General features: G+C 60.4%; 5 protein-coding genes across 5 annotated transcripts; 2 read left to right on the top strand and 3 right to left on the bottom strand.

The window, feature by feature from the left end:
- Nucleotides 1-130: 130 nt before the first annotated feature.
- Nucleotides 131-6,217, bottom strand: ACY1 (aminoacylase 1). Its single transcript, XM_062500617.1, is given in 17 exon segments — nucleotides 131-708; nucleotides 848-908; nucleotides 1,180-1,259; nucleotides 1,355-1,423; nucleotides 1,506-1,650; nucleotides 1,839-1,888; nucleotides 1,983-2,056; nucleotides 2,166-2,222; nucleotides 2,442-2,531; nucleotides 2,794-2,870; nucleotides 3,061-3,155; nucleotides 3,263-3,367; nucleotides 3,918-3,982; nucleotides 4,605-4,749; nucleotides 5,991-6,048; nucleotides 6,050-6,076; nucleotides 6,078-6,217. Coding segments are annotated over 17 exon segments (1,503 nt in total). The 3' UTR covers nucleotides 131-543.
- A 179-nt stretch (nucleotides 6,218-6,396) lies between these two features.
- On the bottom strand, nucleotides 6,397-7,818 carry ABHD14A (abhydrolase domain containing 14A). The gene is made up of 4 exons (XM_062500785.1): nucleotides 7,604-7,818; nucleotides 7,359-7,474; nucleotides 6,845-7,080; nucleotides 6,397-6,579 (listed from the first exon to the last, which is right to left on the bottom strand). The coding sequence occupies exons 1-4, from the start codon at nucleotides 7,816-7,818 to the stop codon at nucleotides 6,397-6,399; spliced, it is 750 nt and encodes a 249-aa protein (XP_062356769.1).
- A 609-nt stretch (nucleotides 7,819-8,427) lies between these two features.
- Nucleotides 8,428-10,019, top strand: ABHD14B (abhydrolase domain containing 14B). Its single transcript, XM_062500760.1, has 4 exons — nucleotides 8,428-8,552; nucleotides 8,778-8,987; nucleotides 9,147-9,388; nucleotides 9,722-10,019. Exons 2-4 carry the CDS (start codon nucleotides 8,780-8,782, stop codon nucleotides 9,902-9,904), a joined length of 633 nt encoding a protein of 210 aa, XP_062356744.1. The 5' UTR covers nucleotides 8,428-8,552; nucleotides 8,778-8,779; the 3' UTR covers nucleotides 9,905-10,019.
- A 2,911-nt stretch (nucleotides 10,020-12,930) lies between these two features.
- PCBP4 (poly(rC) binding protein 4) lies at nucleotides 12,931-16,863 on the top strand. The gene is made up of 12 exons (XM_062500466.1): nucleotides 12,931-13,026; nucleotides 13,342-13,365; nucleotides 13,444-13,476; nucleotides 13,735-13,851; nucleotides 13,938-14,066; nucleotides 14,307-14,435; nucleotides 14,687-14,761; nucleotides 14,931-14,975; nucleotides 15,120-15,195; nucleotides 15,569-15,621; nucleotides 16,041-16,210; nucleotides 16,548-16,863. The coding sequence occupies exons 1-12, from the start codon at nucleotides 12,931-12,933 to the stop codon at nucleotides 16,861-16,863; spliced, it is 1,263 nt and encodes a 420-aa protein (XP_062356450.1).
- A 1,871-nt stretch (nucleotides 16,864-18,734) lies between these two features.
- LOC134048643 (probable G-protein coupled receptor) lies at nucleotides 18,735-19,964 on the bottom strand. Its single transcript, XM_062500543.1, has one exon. It carries the CDS (start codon nucleotides 19,962-19,964, stop codon nucleotides 18,735-18,737), a length of 1,230 nt encoding a protein of 409 aa, XP_062356527.1.
- Nucleotides 19,965-20,951: the final 987 nt, after the last annotated feature.

The following is a 20,951-nucleotide window of genomic DNA, read 5'->3' as shown; positions in this document are numbered from 1 at the left end:
CTGTCATGCAGGCAATGAGCCCAGAGGAGGAGAAACACCCCAGCAAACTTCACTGCACAAGGAAATCCACTATGCCTGGGTGAGACCCCATGGGCAGCACCATCATGGACAGACAGACAGACTGCCCTGCTCCAGGCTGTGCTTACCAAGATTTATTGATAGAGAAGGTGGGCAGCACTGTCCCCAGATCTCCCAGCAAGCAGGCAGGGAGGCACGACAAGTCATGGGGAGGCAGAGTGGGGCACTGGCCAGCCCCTCACCACCCAGCCAGTGCAGCCAGCCATGGCAAAGGGACAGGGGGAGGCATTGACAACACCAGGAGAGGCTAGAGGCACCTGGGCATGAGGCTCTACTGGCACCTGGTCAAGGGGCACACAACCCCGTGGGTGTCACCATCAGGCCAGCCCTGAACATAGCCAATGTGGCATGGTCATCTACGCCCCCAGCACACTAGCAGGTATTTCCTGTGCCCAGCCACTGCCTCTCTCCTTAAAGCCTTGGGTCTCTCTGCTTGGCACCCCCTTCCTGCCCCTCGCCGGGCACTCAGCTCTCGGCGGGCAGCGGGGGCACTGTGGCCACGGCAGTCAGGAGGCGGGCATAGATCTCGATGCCCCGCAGGAAGACTTGCTCGTTCAGGAACTCATTGTGGTCATGGAGCAGCACCGGGGTGCGGTTCATGGGTGAAAAGCCAATAGCAGGGTGTCCTGCCTGGAGATGGAGAAACACAGAGTGAGGTCAGAGCTGGCACGGGCATCACATGCCCTCTTTCACCTGGACACAGCTCCTGCTTGGGGCTGCAGGTCTCACCCCAGGTGAGGGACCTGTGGCAGGCTGGCATCACACTTACTGCCCGGATGTAGCGGCTGTCAGTGGCAGCCGGGAAGATCTCGAGCTTGAGCTGCAGCTTCCTGTCAAGAGAGACGCTGTGTCAGCATGGACACAGGGCCAGCCGAGACCCCTGTCCTACTCACACCCCATGGGCAAAGACACTGTGCCAGGACATCCCTCAGCCCTGCAGGACACTCAATCCCATCTGTTTTGTGGGCAACACGGAGATGCTTTGGCAAATCACAGGGTTTCCCATCCCAGCCCCCGAACTCAGAGACCCCCAGGGATCACCTGGCTTCCACCAGAGGATGTCCCTGCCAGGGTTCTGCTCTTCCTGGGGACACTACTTACATGTCCCTACAGACACCACTGAAGGCCTTCCACCATGGGTCTGACTCCTCAGTGGAGGTGATGTGCTGGTCCATGCATTTCTGACAAGAAGGAGAGGGCACATGAAGGGGTGAGAGGATGGCACTTGGCAGGGGAGGGACAGGCACAATATGCCCACGTGGCTGACATCCCTCACCTGGTGGAACTCATAGGTGACACCATCCCCTGCACCACGGCACCATGTGGCCACCTGCTCCTCGAAGGCCTGGGGCAGAGACCAGAGAAGGGGTGTGAGCAGGATACCCTCATCCCACTCCTCTCCTGGGTAGGGCTGGCATGGTGCCCACCTTCAGGTCCACGGTGGGTGGGATGCGGATGTCAAAGCTGGCAGCCATCTCTGAGGGCACCACGTTGAAGGAGACCCCCCCCTCCAGCATGGTCATGTTGAGAGAGGTGACATCCCCTAGGGTCAGGCTCGAGTCAGACTTGAGCCTTGAGGGGATGCAAGGGACAGTCACTATCTGCCACCTGGGGAGAAGTGCTTCCCTACCCTGCCATCACCCAAAATGGGGAAACTGAGGCACAGGGCAGCAGCACCAAACCACAGCTTGGCGTGGGATCCCAAAGGCCCCTGTCATGGCCTGAACTAAGCCACTGCCATCCTGTTGCCCATCTCCTACCTCTGCTTCTCGCTCTCCCTGAAGGCCAGGAAGGAGTTGATGACTTTGTGCTGGAGAGGGAAGAGTAGCAGGTGAGGACCAGCGACATGGCCTGACAGCCCAGGGCAGGCATGGGGGGTGCACAGGGGGTACCCCCTCTCTTACCATCTTCTCAGCTGCTGTGTTGCTGATGAAGCGGGACCCGTGCCCAGGGCTACCCATGCACTTCACCTTTATCCCTGCAGCAGCAGGCATAGAGGGAAGGGTTGAGCAGAAAGCCTGGGGTAGCATCAGTGCCCCAGTACTCAGGAGAGCCAGGGACAGGGCAGTGGACACACAGATACTCACACCATGGGCTCCTCTCGCCATAGAAGACACTGAAGGTGTCAGATGGGCTGGCCAGGCCTGTGGTGGGCACAGACAGGGTATCAGCAGGACTTGGAGGTACCATGATGTGCCCCCTCAGCTCTGTCCTGGCAGCATTTTCCTCCAGACTGGCACTGTGTGGGTCACTGCCCAGGGGAAGGTCCCTGGCAGCATGTGGGATGCTGGTGCCTGAGGAGTGATGCCAAGACAGTGTGCCAAGAGGAGACACATCCCTGTGCCAGCTCTACTATCACTCACCCTCATCCATGGCAAAGCCCACGTTGAGTGCTTTGAACTCAGGGCGCTGCACGAACATCTCCATGCCCTTGTGACCACCCACCTCCTCATCTGTGGGGGAGAGCCTGGCATGGAGGAAGGAACTGGGGCACCCCCCAGCCCACCACCCCTAGTCCTCCTTCCATGCCAGCCTGGATGCCATCAGCACACCCAATGTCCTTGGACATGGAAACCTCTCCAGCCTTGAGCTAGGGGAGGTCAAAATCTGGGGAGCCTGGCTAGGTGGTGCCTGGCTACCACGGGAGCCTTGAGAGCACCACCCAGCTGCCAGCCCCTTCTGTACCTCCTGAGAGAGGACAGCCTGGGGACTCACCAGGCACAAAGGTCAGGTGGATGGTGCGGGCAAAAGACTTCCCTTCTGTCTTCAGCCTCCGGATAGCTTCAAGGTACCTTGCAAGGGAAGGTAGTGTACGGTCATTGTGGAGGAGGGGGGCTTGTGTGCTCTAAGCCACCTCATGGCAGGTCAAGCAGTGGCACCTCTGGCCCCAGGGACCCTGGGGAAAGTGGCATCTTGTCCTGCATCACTCAGAGACACCACCAGCACCGTGCTCACCCAGCAGGTGCAGAGCCCTCCACTCACTGGATGGAGACGCACTTCATATCCTGGGCACCCCGGGCGTAGATGTTGCCTTGTGAGTCTTTAACTGCCTCGAAGGGTGGGTAGGTCCAGTGCTCCTGCAGGGAAGAGTGTCTACAGTGGCAGGGGGGCACAGAGGGCACCAGCTCCCATCCACCCTGTCCTCCTCTCCATGCCCTTCCCATCCCTCTCCCTGCCACAGCACCTCAAAGACAGGCACAACATCGGTGTGGGAGTTGAGAAGGATGGAGCGCAGACGGGGGTTCGTGCCCTGCCAGGTCAGGATCAGCACCACACGGCCCTGGCACACCTGTGGGATGAAGGCAGGATGTCACCAGGGTCCAGGATGGGGACAGAAAGGCCTGGACCAGCAGGCTGGAGCCAAAAAGCATTAGCTTGGGAAAAGTTTCTGGATGCCACCTGCCATCCCTTTCTTCACTGGGAGAGGGCAGGCAGCAGGAGCAGGCCTGCCTGAACCCCCACAGCCAGACAGAGTCTGGATGCAGGTGTCAAACCTGGCTGCAGTTCAGAGGAGGGAAGACAAACCCAGCATCTTCCCCTGGTGCCCGGAAGTCTCCCAGGACAGCCGGTGCCCAGCAGGAAGGATGGTCCCAGTGCACGTGACACTGCCAGGTCCCCAGCTAATCACAGCACAGGCAGCTGCAAAGGTCAGCAGGGAGCAGCCAGAATACTGGCTTAAGGAAGGGCTCAGGTCACAGAGGATTGCAGGCAGAGGGCATCCACTCCTATCCAGCTCCGGGTACAGGCAGAGGAACATCTTGGTAATTAAGGACCCAAACACAGGTAGATTGATGGACGGATGGGTGGACAGACTGAAGGCTGCTTCTCAGCTTGCTCACCTCCACTTTTTGGCAGGCCAAGCCCAGGTCGGTACCGACACGCTCCAGAAACCGGACAGCTGCATCTGGGGAAGAGCAGGGATGCCCAGAGCTACATCGGGGTCTCTCATTGCAAACCCTCAGGGACCCTAAGGTTCTGTGAGCTCCCAGACCACAGAAAGAGGTGACAAGAGAGAACAGGTGCTGCAGGTCCTGAACACAAGAAGTGGCCATGAACAGGTACAGGAGCAGCTCATCACCATCCCTTTGGGGTGAGGATTTGGGAAATATGAAAAAAATATAAATTGAATGGGGATGAGTTCAGGGGCAATGTTTCTCCAGTGAAGTTTAGGGAGCTCCTCACCAATAAAATGTATTTTACTGAACTAGGACAAGTGGGAAGACATAAAAGTTAACAGAAGGAGATCTACACAGCAGGAGATCACCCATCCCAGAACCAGGGCAGCATGGAAAGGGGAACAAGGGGCACAGGGCTAGAAGAAGCAAACAGCAGCTCTGAGGGCACTTGAGATGTCCCTGCCCCAACCAAAGGCACCAGCAGAGATAAGGCACAAAGGAGTTCGCTCTTAACGCCATGATCAAAACAACCCCATTACAGGACTTGGGCACCTGGGTCCAAAGATCAGAGCTGCAAAGCTGCACTACCCAATCCCCACATGGCTCCCCGTTCTGTTCCCCCATCCTCACCATAGTCAGGTTTAGGGTGGACAGTGTCAATCCTCAGGTATTCCCGGAAAAGTGTAACCGAGGGGCTTTCTGAGGTCCCCGTGCTCTTCCCAGGCTTCCCAGGTGCCATGCCTGGGACCAGGGCTGCAAAGCTCTGGGGAAAGAGCTGCAGGATGGTTAATCACCCACTGGCCCCTCCAAAGTCCGCCGGCACACTCAGTCGTCACAGAAACCAAAGGGAGATGGGGCAAAGGTCTCCCCCATGGCAGTGTCTTGTGATACTGCCACCATGGGAGAAATCCCCCTCATTTGGGTACAGGGCAGGATGGGGCATGCCCCCCACACTGTCCTGTCATTCTTCCCCCAAAACACATGTTCCTGCCCCAAACACAGGACAGGCTATGATGCCCAGGCAAGAGGTGAAATCCAAGGAAGGCCTAGCTGGGAGGAAAGGAGGGTAACTAGGTGGGGGAGTATGAAGAAGGGTAAAGGGTAAGAAAGGTATGTTGGGTAGGGAGCCATGGTAGTTGGGATTAGCCAGGGGTTAGAGGTTTGTGAGAATGCTGGGGGATGCATACTGGGAACATGGGATGCTGGTGTAAGGGCGTGCAGGTAGGGAAAGGGGGCTACTGACTGGCCAGGGGGTACAGGAGAACTGCAAGGTACCTGGGGGTACAGGGAAATAGGGGTGGTGAAGGGACATTGAGTGTTAGCAGAGAATAGAGACACTGGGGGGGCCACATTAGGGTGACAGGCTACTGTGGGAGCTGTTTGAGGTTAGCTGGGTGGCTGGAGGAGCAGGAGAATGTAGGGTACTTAGGGGCACGTGGGGGTTCAGCAGGAAGAGTGAAGGTACACACTGGGGGGGCATGGGAGCAAGGGGTGCACATTGGCTATGAAGGGTGCACTGGGACTGTGGTTAGGGGTGCAGGGGCACGGTGGCTGGGGGTGCGAAGGGGCACACGTGGGGTATAGGGGTACCACGGCTGGGGTGCAGAGGTACTGCAGCGTGGTTAGAGCTGTGGGCAGTGCAGGGTCGTGCACGCAGGGCTGCCGGGGTCACTGTGGTCAGGGGGGTACGGGGTGAAGCAGCGGGCAGCTAGGGCACCGTGGTTATGGCTGTAGCAGCTGCGTTATTGGGGTGCAGGCGTAGCATGGGCAGAAGGGCACAGGGGTGCTGGATACTGTCGTTAGGAGTGCAAGGGATGCAAGATACCGCGGTTAGGGGTGCAGAACAGTGGGGCAAGGAAGTGCAGGGATGTAGAGGAGGGGTGCGGCGGGGGGAGGAAGGTTGCAGGGTACCTTGGCCCGGGCTTAAGAGAGCCGAAGGCACCGGGGCACCCACCCGCGGGGTGCTGGCGCTGCTGCCCGGCCCCGCTGCTCGCCCCCCACCGCCCCCGGCCCTACCTCAGCGCTGCCGCCGCCGGCGCTGCCCGCCCGGCCCCGCTCCGCCCGCTCCGCTCCGCCCCGCCGGCAGCAGCGGGCAGGAGGCGGAGCGGGGGGCGTAGGAGGGGCAGGGTGCACGTAAGGGGCTCGGGGCACCCTCCCGGACGCGCACTAGCGGCGGAGAGATGGGGCTGCAGTTGGAGAAGCCCCGCGGCGCTTGGGGACACACGCAGAAACCAGAGCAGCATCAGTTTATTGGCCTCGTGACAGACGACACCCTGTCCTGCCAGCAAGGGACACCTCCAGTCGCTGTTCCCACCATGCTGGGAATATCCCAGGACGGAATAGCACCCCTCATGCTAGCTGTCTGTGCCTCCCAGTCCCTCGGATGCCCCAGCCCCTCTGCTTAGCAGGGAGGAGGCAGTGCTCACTTCAGCTGGTGCAGGAAGCCCAGCAAGGCCTGGTGGAAGTCCTCTGGCTTGTCCAGGTAGCAGGCATGGCCAGCACCAGACAGCACGACCACACGGTGCTCAGGGAGGTGCTGGAGGTTCTGCAGGGCTTGGGGAGCCAGCCTGGTGTCACGGTCACCGTACAGGATCAGGGTGGGCGTCTTAGTAAGGGGAGATAAAAACAAACAGCAGCTGTCAGAGGGATAAATGGCCACCACACTCCCCCTGGGTTATGCCCACCTCCATCCATCATTACGGGGGGCTGCAAAGCTGAGGGAAGACAGGTGCCAGCACCCCTATGAGCTGGGGGTCACAGGTCCCCCTCACTCACCCCAAAATAGTGCCACCCTCCACATCGCCCTGCAGCCAGCTGTCCCACCAGGCTCACCAATACTCAGGACAGCCCCCAAGAAACCAAAAGCCCACCTGGACTCCCCGGTACTGCTCAGCAGTGTAGTCCTTGGTGCCCACGGGCGAGATGGGCACAAAGCCAGCCAGCTGGTCCCCATGTGCCAGGAGGAAGGGCAGGGCAAAGCGACCACTCATGGAGGGGCTGACGAGAACAGGCCTCTGCATGCCCAGCTCCCGGAGAACAAGGTCCAGGAAGGTCCTCCGGCCCTGTGCTGTCACCACCATCTCCACTGGGGGCGAATCCCCGTACCCTGGTATGGGGAAGAGGGCATGGAGTGGTCAGGGGGTATTGTGCAGCCTGCAATGGTCTCTCCTCATCAGGGTTCAATGGCTTGGAAAAAAATGGATGTCTGATCAAGCCCCAGGGTGGTACAGTCGCAGCCATCAATGCCCGAGGACACAGACTGCCCCAGGGATCACCAGTCGCTATCCAGAGTTTTCCCAAAAGAGATCCAGAACTCAGCAGTGACTAAGGCAAGGGACTGGAGCTGCCCAAAGGGATCAGCTAAGCACAGTACCACGGTCCTACCAGGCAGATCTATTGCGACCGCACGGTAGCCTTCTCCAGCGAGCAGTGCCAATGTGCCCAAGGCCTCCCACGTCTTGGAGGTGAATGCCTGGCCGTGCAGGAACAGGACATCGGGCCTGAGCAGGGGAAGACAGGCAGGAAGGGTTCAGGAAGGCTGCCATGCCTGCAGAGTCCAGCGACTACGGGGGCATCTGAAGAACGAGCCCAGGGCCTGCCACCCCCCACCTGCCGGCGGGCTGACCCACCTCCCGGGGCCCACAGCTGCTGCGGGAACCTCCCTGTAGAACACGGGGGGCTCTCCCGCAGCCATTCCCGTGCGCACGGTGCCGTTGGCCACCCGCCAGCCCCGCTTCCCCTCGTCAGACCGGGAGCGCCGGGCGGCCGGGAGCCAGAGGTAGAGGAGGAAAGTGAGGAGCGCCCCGAGGAGCAGCAGCTCCAGGCGGCTGCGGGCAAGCAGCATCTCCGCTCCCCCTGGAGAAGGAGAGCGGCAGCGCGGGATTGCGAGACCCCAGCCCCGCTGCTGCGGGGGAACAGGTCCCGGTCCTCGCTGCTCTGCTCAGCTCCGGCCCCGCTCGGCCCCGGCCCTGCCGACCCCCGCCCGCCGCGTACGGAGCCGCTGCGCCCTCGGGCCCCGCCTGGCGGCAGCTCGCAACACTACAACCCCGAAGGACGGAACGACCGGGGCCCGGAGCGGAGCCCCGGCTCTGGGGAGCGGCTGGGGCTCGGCTAAGCTCGGCACAGCTCGGCAGAACTCGGCTATGTTCGTCAAGGGCTCGGCGGCTCTCGCCAGAGCTCGGGCAGGATTCGGATTGCGCTCGGCACGGCACGGCAGAGATCGCTTTCTGCTCTACAGCGCTCGGCCTGACTCGGTAAAGTTCGTGTAGGGCTCGATTTCGTTCGGCAAATCTCGGCTTCGCTCGAGAAAGCTCGGTTTCACTCGGCTAGACTCGGCTTCGCTTGGCGGGGCAGAGCTGGGCTCGGCCCGGCCCGGCCCGGCCCGGCCCGGCGGGGCCCCAGCGGTTCCCCAGCGGTTCCCCAGCGGTTCCCGGGACAGCCCCGGACCTTGCTCCAGAGGCGGTACCACCGTTCTCTCGCCCGCCCCGCCGGTCTTTGGCCCCGGGTCGCGGCACCCCCAATCCCGTGGTGCGGCGGGGAGGAGGCGAGAGGCGGCCGGCCCCGTGTGCGGAGCAGCAGGTAAGGGTTGCAGGCCCAGCGATGGACGGGGAAACTGAGGCAGGGGGCGGGGCCGTGAGGCCGCCTGGCTCATCAGAGACCCCGGTGATGCCACAAATAAAGATGATGCCGATGTGACCCCTCATAGCCCTCTTGCCTTCCTGCCCACTACTGAGCCTCGACAGTGGCAGAAGGCCTGTCAGTCCTCCCACCTCTTACCCTGCTTAACACACCCCCGGCCCCCAGGCATGACCACCCCGCAGATCACCGAGAGCACCTTCACGGTGGAAGGACAGACCCTCTTCTACCGCCAAGCTGAGCCAGCCCAGGCAGTGCCGAAGCTGACAGTGCTGCTGCTGCATGGCATCCGCTTCTCCTCTGAAACCTGGCTGCAGGTGGGGACACTCGCCATTCTGGCTGAGAACGGCTACCGAGCTGTGGCCATCGACCTGCCGGGTAAGGTGTGGTGAGCACAGCCCTAGAGTCAGGCGGGGTAGCCACCAGTTTGTGTGGCCAGGATGGCAACCCCAGTGTCATGATGTGCTGTGCTGGCTTCTCCCAGTCCCTGAGGCTGTGTGGAGCCTGACAAGGCCACTTGTGTCTCCCATGATTCAGGGCTGGGGCGCTCGAAGGATGCTGTGGCCCCAGTACCCGTGGGCCAGCCAGCACCGGCGGCGTTCCTGAAGGCAGTTTCAGACGCTTTGTGCCTGGGTCCAGCTGTGGTGATCAGCCCATCGCTCAGTGGCATGTACTCATTGCCCTTCCTCTTAGAGCACAGCCAGCTGTTCAAGGCCTATGTACCTGTGGCACCCATCTGCACTGAGAAATTCGCAGCGGAGCAATATGCCCAGATCAAAGTACGGCCTGGAAGGGCACTGGGGAGGTCAGGGAACTGGGAGGGGATGGTGAAGAGGGGACCCTGTCACTGGGGTTGAGCAGGGGAAAGGCTAAACAGGCCAAAAACCCTGCTGCCACTGAAAGAGGGGAATGTGGTGATGAAGGAATGTAAATGTGGGGTAATGGGAGGTAAAGAGGGGACAATTGGAGACCCTGGAGTCTGAGTTTCAGTTTCTCTTTGTCATACTGGGTGGGAGAGAAGGGCAAGTGTCTCCCGTCCAGGGTGTCCCTGGCCAGAAGGAGCAAGTGCCTGGGTGACACTTGCAGGCTCAGAGTGCATTCCCCCTCTACAGACTCCCACGCTGATCGTGTACGGGGACCAGGATGTGGAGCTGGGGCAGACCAGTCTGAACAACCTGCGGCACCTCCCTGAGCACCAGGTGCTGATGCTGCAGGATGCAGGACACCCCTGCTACCTGGACAAGCCCAATGAGTGGCACCGTGGACTCCTGGCCTTCCTGCAGCAGCTGAAGTGAGCAGGATGGCACCACAGTGCAGGGTGATGTGGCCAGCCCACCCACCCCTCTGCCTGTACATGCACCCTTGTGCCAACCCAAGTGGTTGGCTGGCACTCACACTGCACTGGCCCACACCAGCACCCACCTCTCTTGAGACCAAATAAAACCCCCAGCTCTGCCACTGCTTTCTTGCCACCTTCATCCTGCTTCTTCACCTTTCCCACCTCCTTCCCCCATCCCTATCTCCATGGCTGCTGTCCCACAGAGGTTTGGGGGATGAACACAGGGAAGATGCAGCCACTGAGGGATGGTACATTTGGGGATTGTGGATGGGTGCCAGCCTTGCTGGAGCTCACCTATCACTTCTGACAGGGCCCACATGATCCTCAGAGGGCTCCCAGGGAGCCCTGGGGCTGTGTTCAGGGGCAGATAGGTCCCCCAAGGTAATGACATCCGTGTCCCCAGCTGGCCAGCTTCCTCTTCATCCTCCTCTTCCTCCTCCTACCCCTCCTGGCATGCATCCAAGTCTAGGGTAATCCACAGGAGCTTAAAAGGGAACTGCTAGACCTGGGAAGCTCCTGCCCACGGCATCATCCACCCAGCATCCTGGGAAGGTGGAGGGCAATTTACCCAACGAGTGGCTGCCATGAACAGATGAGGAGGTGGGTGGGGAGGCCTGAGAGACTTGGGGGTGGGGGGACAAGACCCGTGCCTACCACCTGCCTCCTCTGCCTTTGGTGCTGCTGCACTGGGCACTCGGGGGCACAGATGGAGCTGGCAGCAGGGTGTCCCCCCCAGTGCCCCCCCTTCCCCAAGCTTGCCTGGGCTTTAGCTGCTTACGCCAGGGCCCAGGAGGATTTAGTGGGGAAGGTAATGGGGGGGGGGCACTTTTCTGTGGGGGCAGGATGCCCATGTGGGGAACACAAGGCAGTGCCAAGGGTGCAGGAGCTGATCTCTGCCCTGGCAGTCTGGCAGGACCCCTTTCTGGAGCATCCCTGACCCCCCCAGATAGCTCTGGTCCCCTGTTGCTGTCCTGATCCCCCCCCTTACCGGGGTGCCTCCTGCCCCTCCAGGCACCACGTCACAGCAGCAGCTCGGGGTGCCAGCGGCCTTGGGGTGCCAGCTGCCCCATCCCTGCCCGCTCCGGTGTCCTTGAGCCCTCGAGCCCTGCCAGCTGATCGGCTTCCAGGAAAAAAAACCACGCAATTACAAAGAGGGGCGATGTGTGAGCCAAAGGGAGGGGGGCCGGGGGGGCCAGGAATGTCCCCAGCGGTGGCAGATGGCCTTACCCAGGGTGCATTGTTCCTTTTAGTGTCTCTTATCCGCTGTAATAGGATCCCGGAGGGAGGGATGTGGGAGAGGGGAAGAGCGAGGGGGGCCCCGGCGTGGACCGGGGTGGGGGCCGGGGCTGCCAGCTTGGCCCTGGCCTGTCAAGCGGCTCATTGTTCCTGCCCCGGGTGTCACTGGGCGCCGCCGGGGACAATGTGGCACTGAGAGGGGCGGCCGGCGGTGGAGGGACGAGGCGCACGGAAAGGTACCCGCCAGGCCCCACTCCCGCGGGGACCAGGAGGCTTGGGGCGGCCGGGAGGGGCGAGAAGAGAGAGGTTTCCCCAGGGACGGGGTGGGGGCTTCCTGTGGTTCCCCCTGCCTTTGTCACCCGAAGGTGCCCCGAAGGACGGGCGGTGCCCCCAGCTCGGTGGCTGTTCCAATGCCAGCCATCGCAGGTGGCCTGTGCCCATCACCGGGGCCCTTGGCGTCCCTGCCGGCCTGGCTCACCTGGGGGAGAGCACCCCCCTGCCCGCAGACCCCCCCGCAGATGCTGTCTGTGGCAATGGGGGGGACACCCGTGGCCCTGCTGCGTTCCCCTCGTCCCACCGCCATCCTCGTCCTTCTTCCCCCGGCGGGGTCTTTTGTCCCTGGCGGATTCCTGCTGCCATTCATCCCCAGGGGTCTGGGGACTCTGGCCGGCTGCGCGTCCCTGCCGGCACCCCACACATCTCCGGATACCGCTGGCAGGGGTTACAGTAGGGTGCATCCCTTCCCCTCCGCGCCACTCCAGGCTCCCTTGCACCAGGAACGGGAATATTCCCCCTCTTTTTCTCTCCACCTTTCGCGGCAACGGGAGGCTGGAGATGTTCAAACCACCCCTGGGGTGCGAGGCATAGCACTTAGAGGGTGCGCCTCCTCCCCCCCCCCCCCCCCCCCCCTCGTTACCCTGATGCAGGAGATGTGCTGTAGCGGTGACGAGTCCTGCCAGCACCTAAAATAGCCGGCCCCCCCTCCCGCCATGCCCGCGGACGCGGCCCCAGTCTCAACACGGGTGCTTTGTTTCAAAGCTGCTTGGCATCGCCCAGCTTGCCGGGAGCCAGCGGTGCCGCAGCCGCCCACCCGGGCCTGGACACCACAGTAATTGTCCTCCTCCCAGGGGCCCTGGCCGCCCACGGCCACCCGGGCGCAGGGTCCGGGGGGGCCCTGGGGTGCTCTGGGAGGGGACGTGGTGCAGCGGCATCAGTCAGCAGGCATCGTGATGTGGTTTGGTTGGGGTGGTCCCCATCAAGGAGCTCGTCTCAGTGTCCTCTGGGGCTTTGTCCATGGGCACGGGGAAGGGAGCAGGAGAAGGAAGATGGCTTGCATAGCCTGTGAGACCACCCAGGCCACCTCTGCTCTCCCTGCTCCAGGAAACATCTGCAAACAGAACCCTTTTCCACAGCCACGCTCCACACACCTTCCCTCCTTCCCCTGTATCCATCCAGTTCCTGGCTTTGTGTGGGACAGGCTGAAGGCAGCTCAGCAGACACATAGGAAGGGGTCCCTTTTGGGGGTGCAGTATGCCCGTGGGGTGCCAGGGGGTGCCATGGGGCCATGTGAGCCTCGCAAGCTAGAGGAGGACACTGTGCTTTCTCTGCCTCAGTTTCCCCATTTCCCAGCCATAGTATATTCAAGCTGCAGATCTGGGGGTAGGGGGTTAGCTGGGAGGTTGGAAAGGGGGTCAGCACCCTTTCTGAAGACCACCATGTCCCACAGGCTCATCTTGCCCTCCCGCCATGGCATCACCGGACAGGGCCAGTGGTGTGGGTGGCAGTCCTGAGGAGACAGAGCTCAGCATCACCCTGACCCTTCGCATGCTCATGCACGGCAAGGTAATGGCAGGGGGCTCAGTGCCACTGGGGGTTCAGCAATGCCTGGGGTGAGGGGCCATGCTGGAGCTCCAGCTACTCACCATGCCCTGTTTTCTTCCCCTGTTCCCAGTCTCCCCTGCGAATAGCATTACTGGAAGGATTTCTTTCCCTCTCCTAAGCCGGGGAGGGACACTTTCCCATGCCCAGTGTCACAAGTCACCCAGTGTCTCAGTGTCCCTGGGACAGGGTCTGCCTATTGCCAGGCTGTGGGCAGAGGAGGGATTTGGCAGGCAGGGAGCTGCCTCCTTACAGTACCATTCTTCTCTGACCTTGCAGGAGATCGGTAGCATCATTGGCAAGGTAAGATTTGGGGTCCTGTGTGTTGCCAGCACTTGGCTCCCCTGGACCTGACCACCCACCCTGTTCCTTTACCTGCAGAAAGGAGAGACTGTTAAGAGGATACGAGAGCAGGTAAGGGCATGCTGGTGGGCTGCCAGGTCCTGCTGCCTGTCATGCTTTTTCCTGGGGGCTCCCTTGTGCCTGTCCCCCTAAATCCCAGGTGGAGCCAGGGAAAACAAAGCAGCACCCCAGGGAAGGCTGCCTGGGGCAGGTGGGAGGGGCAAGGCTCAGGCTCGAAGGCATCAATCTCCCCCTGTGAGGCTATCCCTGGGGGAAGTCATGAATCGCAGGGCTTGTGACATCCTTAACGGGGTGTGACACTGTCCCCAGAGCAGTGCACGCATCACTATCTCAGAAGGGTCCTGCCCTGAGCGCATCACCACAATCACCGGCTCCACCGATGCCGTCTTCCGTGCTGTCTCCATGATCGCCTTCAAGCTGGAGGAGGTAGGCAGCCCTCCTAAATCCCCCCCAGGTGCCCCCACACCTGTGGGATCCTGAGGGTCTGATGCTGCATCCCACATCCCTCACAGGACCTGGGAGCGGGGGGCGATGGGGTATCAGCAGGCAGAGCACCGGTGACCCTGCGCCTTGTCATCCCTGCCAGCCAGTGCGGCTCCCTCATCGGCAAGGCGGGAGCTAAGATCCGGGAGATCCGGGAGGTGAGGCTGAGGATAGCTTGGATGTGGGATCCCCTTTTCCCTCTGGGGCACAGAGCCTTGGGTGTGGGGATTGCCAAAGTCCTGCAGGGGCTGGGAGAGGTAATGCAGGAGAGGGAGCATCATCCTGCAGGCCCTGGAATGGTCTCTGAGGGCCCAGGAGGGGGATGGGGGAGGTGTGAGGTGCTGAGCCCTGGCAGGGAGTGGTTGGGGAATGCCAGCATCTCTCTTTGCTTCCTGCAGAGCACAGGGGCACAGGTGCAGGTGGCTGGTGACTTGCTGCCCAACTCCACTGAACGGGCTGTCACTGTCTCAGGGGTGCCAGACACCATCATCCAGTGCGTGAGGCAGATCTGCGCTGTCATCCTGGAGGTACCTGCCAAGCCCCATGCCCAGCCCAGGGGGTATCTGCTACCCACCTCTCCCTACCCAAGACTTCCCATGCCCATCTGGGCCCAAACACCAGGGTCCCCCTGTGTGGAAACCCATAGGAGCACCCCGCCTTTGTAGTTCTGGGTGCTGTGCCCAGCTTACTGGGGGCATAAGGGGCAGAGGGTCCTTGGGGCTACAGGGGCATTCAGCTTCATCTCTCATCTCCTCCACCTCCTTCCTTCTGTCTCCAGTCGCCTCCGAAGGGGGCCACCATACCCTACCACCCTGGTCTCTCCCTGGGCACCATCCTCCTCTCTGCAAATCAGGTAAGAGGCCACAGCATCTCCGAGGGCATGAGGTGGCCAGGAGGGCAGCCTCTGCCAGCAAGGGGCAACTCTGGTGGGTTCAGGGTAGTATCTCTGCCCCAGGGGGGAGTGACCTGAGACAATGGTCCACACCTGGCTCCCCAATGATGCCCCTTTTTTCTCTCCCCAGGGCTTCTCCATGCAGGGCCAGTACAGCGGGGTCTCTCCTGCAGAGGTGAGTCTGTCTCTGTGGTAATGGGGTCTGTGCCCACCAGGATGAGTGCTGCTGGGAACGCGTGACTTGGGAGGCACTGGGGCACAGCTGACCTCTGCCATCACCCCTAACACCACCTTCCTCCTCTTTGCACTGTCTGGGCAGGTGACGAAGCTGCAGCAGCTGTCAGGGCATGCGCTTCCCTTTGGCCCCCTGGGCCATCCACCCACCATGATGCCAGGTGAGCATCTTCCATGCTCCCCCAAGGCTGGGTGTGCCCCTCCTGATCTACCCTGGTACCTGGGCCTGATGAAGGGGCTTCCCTCCTCTTTCCAGTCCTAACCCTCCCAGCATGTCTACCTGCCACTCCAGCACAGCCTTGTAATTGCTTTCCTGGGGTCACTGCACCCACCAGTGCTCCCCAGTCCTGCAGTGGGAGAGCACCAGCACCAAATTATGACTTGTATCTATGTCCTGTCCTCCCTTCCTCTCCCCAGCAATCCTTCAGGTTTGTCTCCAGGACCACTCACTATCCTAGTATGGGGCTAGGGTAGGGGCACAGAACTCTGGGAGACCTGCCACTTCATTGCTAACACCTCTGTCTCTCTCTCCAGGCCTGGATGCCAGCTCCCAGAGCAGCTCCCAGGAGTTCCTGGTGCCCAATGACGTATGTATTGGTCTGGGGATGACGAGGGGGACCACAGCTTGTCCCTGGATGTGTACCATCCCAGAGGCACTTTGCAGAGGCCAGCAACCACTGACTCACACAGTGGAGGCTCTGCCAGAGCTTAGAAGCAGAAGGGAGTAGCTGAGGCAGAAGAAAGGGGAAACTGAAACACAGGAGAAGGGGGAAGACTTTGGTCAGTGCCAAGGAAAGGCCTTGGCATGTGGCATAATGCCAGCAAGAGAGTCTTGAATGAGACTGAAAATCAGGGTCTGCCCAAGGAAAGAAGTGCCCTTCCCTCCCAGTGCCTTCCACAGTTTCATCTCTGAGGTGTAGGGGGTGTCCAGGTGAGCCCCTTGGAGCTCCCTGCTTGGCAAGGCTACTCTGGCTGCTCCTGGCTCACCCTGTCCCTGCCCTTTCAGCTCATTGGCTGCATCATTGGCCGGCACGGCAGCAAGATCAGTGAGATCAGGCAGATGTCGGGTGCCCACATCAAGATTGGCAACCAGACCGAAGGCTCCAGTGAGCGACATGTGACCATCACAGGGACCCCTGTCAGCATCACCTTGGCTCAGTACCTCATCACAGCCTGGTAGGTGTCAGCCTGGGGGGGACTCCTGCTGGGTGCTAGTGAGGGGTGGCTCTTCTCTAGCACCCCAAGGTAGCTTTTGGAGGATACCCCCACTATAGCATCCTCAGGAAGGATGACCTGGGTGGTGCTTTGAGAGCCTTAGGTGGTAGGTGCGGGACCTGAGACCCACCAGATTTGAGCCCCAGCTTTTTAATCCAGCTCAGTGGAATACCCAGGATGTGCTGTGGACATGTGCCACAAGGGATGGGGTGCGCAGTTCCTGCACCCTAAGGTTGTGGTGGGAGAACCACTCTGTCACCATGGTACTCACCATCATCCTTCTCTCTTGCTTTCCCAGCTTAGAGACTGCTAAATCTACCTCCCAGGTGCCACCAGGCCCTGGCTCCATGGACCTCGGCATGGGCTTCTCCCAACCCCTCGGCCCAGGCTCTGGTGCGGCACTTCCCGCCGTCGCCCCAGCCCCCCCAGCCCTCCTGGGCACCCCCTACGCCATCTCCCTCTCCAACTTCATCGGCCTGAAACCTGTGTCCTTCCTGGCACTGTCCCCATCCTCCGTGGCAGGTCCTAATGGTGGCACCACCACCTACACAACCAAGATCTCAGCGGCCAACGGCACCAAGAAATCTGACCGGCAGAAGTTCTCACCCTACTGAAGCCCTCTGGTGGGTGGGCCAAGAGGTCCAGGGTGCTACTCAGTAGCAGGGACATCTTCCCGCCACCCACCCTGACCTCAGCCTCTGCCAGGTGGCCCATGTCCCCCACCCCAAGGAAGGGAATGGTCTTCCCTGGTGGTGATGCCTACTGGAAGAAGGGGCTGTTTCATTGCCTGCTGCCCATCCCAGCAGCACTGTGCCCCCCTCCCTGATTTTCTGCACAGAAACCATGTGTCCTGGTATTGGGTGTGGGGGCTGCCCCTGTGGGCCTAGGGTCCCTTTTCCCAGTGCCCTGTACTGGTGTGGGACCTCTGCTTCCCGCTCCTCACCCTGCCTCCCCTGTCATTCTGCTCATGCCCACACTCCATCTGGCACCCAAAAGCCAGGTCCCACTGAAGGAGAACTGCCTGGCCTCTCCAGGAGTCCCCCTTCCACTGGCTCTGGTGGGGGGCCCTCCCTGGGCCACCCTGGGGAAATTGCCTCCCAGAACCCCATCCAAGAGCCAGTCCCTGCTGGCTTGGAAATGCTGTATATATATGAGTCTATATTTTTTCCTCCTTTGTAACTTATCAATGGTTTAATAAAAAGATAAAATTTACAAGAAAATAACAATAATATTCCCCATCCTGGGTGGAGACTTTCCCAGAGCAGGGGTGGCCTCAGCTCCTAGGTACTTGGGTGGTGGCTGGAAAGGCATCCCTGTGTCTAGGAGGGGAAGCTGTCCTTCATTCCCATCTCTCTGGGGGTCTTCCTGGAGCCCCTCCCTGCCACAGGGCAGTTAGAAAGGCTGTAGGGCAGTTTTCCCTGAAGTCTGCAGTTACTACTGGAGTAGGGACATCTCCAACCCTCCATGCCAACACCATCCTTGGGACCTTTGTGGGCAGGCTGAGGGTGGTGTACCCCTGCAGCATTCCCCAAGAGTCCAGTTCTCTTCCCAGCAGTGGGGACCCCATGAGAGTGTCCCCAAGCCCTTCCACTGAAGGGGAACAGCAGCTCCTGATCCCCTCTGGCTGCTGCTGCCCTGGGACACCCCACACCGCCACCCCCACCACCCTGTCTCACCATATCCAACCCAGCATGCCCTTGGCTAGCAGCCCAAGTCAGCTCATACATGGCACTGCTGACTGGGCTTCAAACTGGGCAGCCCATCTATCTATAAACAGTCTGGCATGGACCCCCAGACAGCCAGTTTCCCCCCAGGGGGGGGTGATCACTATCAGTTGAGGGGGACAGAGGGAACCGCCAGGCATGGCCATGGGTGTTGCATGCTGCCATGCTAGCAGGACAAACAGTGACACAGCCAGATCCAGCCCTGTGGGTGTGTCCCCCTGATCAGTGTCATAGGGAGCAGGATCTCCTCCACACAGACATTAGTTTTGGGTTAAACAGCCAAGGATGCAGGTCTCCGTGTCTGCCACCCAGGCTTAGCAGGGAGCTCGGGGCCATGGTGTTACTGGTGTTAGTGGCAATAGCTGGAACATTGCTCCTGGACAGGGTGCATGAGACATCTGCTTTTCCCCACTGTCCAGGAGCGCTCAAACCAGGGCAGTGGAGATGGAGATGTCCCATCCCCATCCCCTGCCTCTGCACAGGAGCCCCTTGGCATTCCATGTCTTGAGGAGAGCCCGTTCCTGGAACTGGGCTGTGCTAGTGGAGCCAGAGTGGAGCCAGAGTCAATTCCAGCCTGCAGAAGGGAGATGTGTCTTCCCATGATCCGCTACCTTCTCCCAGCAGAGAGACCATCTTCCACCATAAGCTCAGAGAAGAGGCAAAACCTGAACAAGGACTCCCAAATCCAAGAGTTTGGGTCCAAGCAGGTCTGATGGGTCCCTGGCAGGTCTCCTGCCCAGCACAGTGGGAACAGAGCCTTCTTAGCTGCTCTGTTCCGGAACTGGACCTGGGGTGGGGAAGCCTCTTGTGGTCTGGTCCAGCCTGTTCCTGGGGCTGGGGCTGATGCAGCTGGTGTGGGTCTCCAGTGTGTAAGTCGCTCTCTGGAGGAACTGCAAGAAGTTTTCCTGAACAGAAGACTCTGCGATGGAAAGACAGAGCTCCTGACCCAGCGGATGGTTAAGACAGCTGCGCCGGAGCCGGGCCAGCTCCTCACGGATTTGGCGGTTCAGCAGCCCATAGAAGAAAGGATTAATGGCAAAGGAGGAGTAGGCAATCCAGGTGACCATCATCTCCCCGTGCCCACCACCCACAGTGCCAACAGTGACAGAGGAGTGCAAGTGGAAAGCAAAGAAAGGCAGCCAGCAGCACAAGAACTGTCCCACAATGAGGACCAAGGTGAGGATGGCCTTGTTGCTTCCCAGAAGGCAATCTGGGATCAGCCTGGGCAGCATCAGGATCCTGGCAGTGAGGATGGTCACTTGGCTGGTGATGGAGTCACATCGGTGCCTGGGTGCAACTGCCTGTGCTGGCACAGGCGCCTGCTGCAGGGATGCAGTCCGGGCCACGCGGTAGATGCTGGAGTAGACAGCAAGGATAATGATGGTGGGCAGAATAAAGCAGGTGATGCTGAAGAGGATCACAAAAACCTTCTTGTGGGCCCCGGGGCTCCAGTAGACTGTGCAGCGGCTGGCACTGGTGGCTCCATTGCCATGAGGCCATGCCACTAGTGCCAAGACAGTGATGAGAACAGACTTGACCCAAATGAAAATCACTCCAGCCACCGCCAGCCTGATGGTCATCTTGACCTCATACCTCAAGGGATGGACAATGTAGTAGTACCGCTCCACGCTGATGATAGAGATGGTGAGAATGGAGGCACTGATGAAGCAGATATTCAGGAATATCACAGCCTTGCACTCAGCAATGCTGTAGATCACCCAGTTGAAACAGGAGGAGCTAGAGATGATCCCCAGGGGCATGAGGAAAATGGCTGAGAGGAGATTGACCACACAGAGGTGGCAGACAAAGATGAACTTCCTGAAAAGAGGTGTTTTGAGGATGATGACCATCACCACGATGTTTGCCACCAGGGCGGTGAGAGTGAGCAGGATCATGCAGAAGAGGCCCACCACCTCCTGGGCAATGGAGTGCTCGGGGACAGAGAGCAGCTCTAGGCTGTCCGTCGTGTTTGACCCTGTCTGGCTTGGCATCCCCCTCCAGGGCTAAGCCAGCAGCTCTGGTGCCTGGGCAGCAATGGCTCTTCTCCTGTGTCCCAGAGAGGGTAACCCTACCACAACCATGGCTGCTACCTTCTCCTTGCCTTGTTGGGATCAGGAGCCTGGTGTGAAGGGAAAGAACCAAAATGAAGAAGAGCCACAGAGAAAAACAGAGACAACCAGCATACTTCCAAGGTGCTGGATGAGGGAGAGGTAGCCAGTGAAGTCATAGCACCCTGGCTGTCCCAGAACTGGCACCCAGGGTGTCCCCAACCTATCCAGGGACAGCACTGCGAGGTCCTATGGGCACCCATGCCAGGCTGACACTCCATCCCCCCTCCCAATGGCACTAATATATCCCGAGGAGAGACAGTACAACTTGCCTGTCCCAACCCTCTTGCTCTGGCCACAAGGGACCCCAAGGTGGGTGGGATTCAGCGCACCTTTGCTCCTGGGGAGATGGGTGATGCTCCTCTCCTCACTGGGGTCCCGCTCAATGGTGTTGCTCCTGCAGCAGAGCCGGGGCTGCCAGCCCTGTGCGAGGCCACTCTCCCCCTTCCTCGCTCCCGTCACCCACTCGTCATCCTGTTTGCCTGCAGCCCGCCAGCTGCGGATGGCACCAGCTGTCACTCCCGGCGCTGCCTGCACTGCCTGCACCCGTGGCAGTTCCACGGGGACAGCTGCTGGGTCCTAGCAGCCGGCGGGGGCGCAGGAAGGGGGGATCAGGGTTGCTGAGCCCTGTGCTTCCCCAGAATGGCTACCCACTGCACCAGGCCTGGTGCTTCTACAGGAACAGCTCAGGTCCCTGGGGCTCAAGGGACAGAACTACAGGCAGGTCTGCAGCAAATCATCTCCACTGGCACATGGATGTTCATGGGACATCAGGGTAACACAGATGGGAGTTTCCCTTCCCTGGCAGCCTGAGCACCCAGATGTGCTCAAGGGGCACAGGTGAGCACATGAAACAGAGAGAAGGGCTTG

This window comes from Cinclus cinclus, chromosome 12 (assembly GCF_963662255.1).
Source record: "Cinclus cinclus chromosome 12, bCinCin1.1, whole genome shotgun sequence".
Taxonomy (NCBI): Eukaryota; Metazoa; Chordata; class Aves; order Passeriformes; family Cinclidae; genus Cinclus; species Cinclus cinclus.
The sequence above is the reverse complement of the archived record's forward strand: the minus strand, read 5'-3'. Positions and strand labels throughout refer to the sequence as shown.

Coding starts and splice junctions, on each gene's coding strand:
- ABHD14A (XM_062500785.1), bottom strand. CDS start 7,818: ATGCTGCTTGCCCGCAGCCGCCTGGAGCTGCTGCTCCTCGGGGCGCTC. Junction 7,475..7,603: donor GCAGCTGTGGGCCCCGGGAG/GTGGGTCAGCCC, acceptor TCCCCTGCTCAG/GCCCGATGTCCTGTTCCTGC. Junction 6,580..6,844: donor AGCAGTACCGGGGAGTCCAG/GTGGGCTTTTGG, acceptor CCCCTTACTAAG/ACGCCCACCCTGATCCTGTA.
- ABHD14B (XM_062500760.1), top strand. CDS start 8,780: ATGACCACCCCGCAGATCACCGAGAGCACCTTCACGGTGGAAGGACAG. Junction 8,988..9,146: donor TGTGGCCATCGACCTGCCGG/GTAAGGTGTGGT, acceptor CCCATGATTCAG/GGCTGGGGCGCTCGAAGGAT. Junction 9,389..9,721: donor AGCAATATGCCCAGATCAAA/GTACGGCCTGGA, acceptor CCCCCTCTACAG/ACTCCCACGCTGATCGTGTA.
- PCBP4 (XM_062500466.1), top strand. CDS start 12,931: ATGGCATCACCGGACAGGGCCAGTGGTGTGGGTGGCAGTCCTGAGGAG. Junction 13,477..13,734: donor TTAAGAGGATACGAGAGCAG/GTAAGGGCATGC, acceptor CACTGTCCCCAG/AGCAGTGCACGCATCACTAT. Junction 15,622..16,040: donor AGTTCCTGGTGCCCAATGAC/GTATGTATTGGT, acceptor CTGCCCTTTCAG/CTCATTGGCTGCATCATTGG.
- LOC134048643 (XM_062500543.1), bottom strand. CDS start 19,964: ATGCCAAGCCAGACAGGGTCAAACACGACGGACAGCCTAGAGCTGCTC.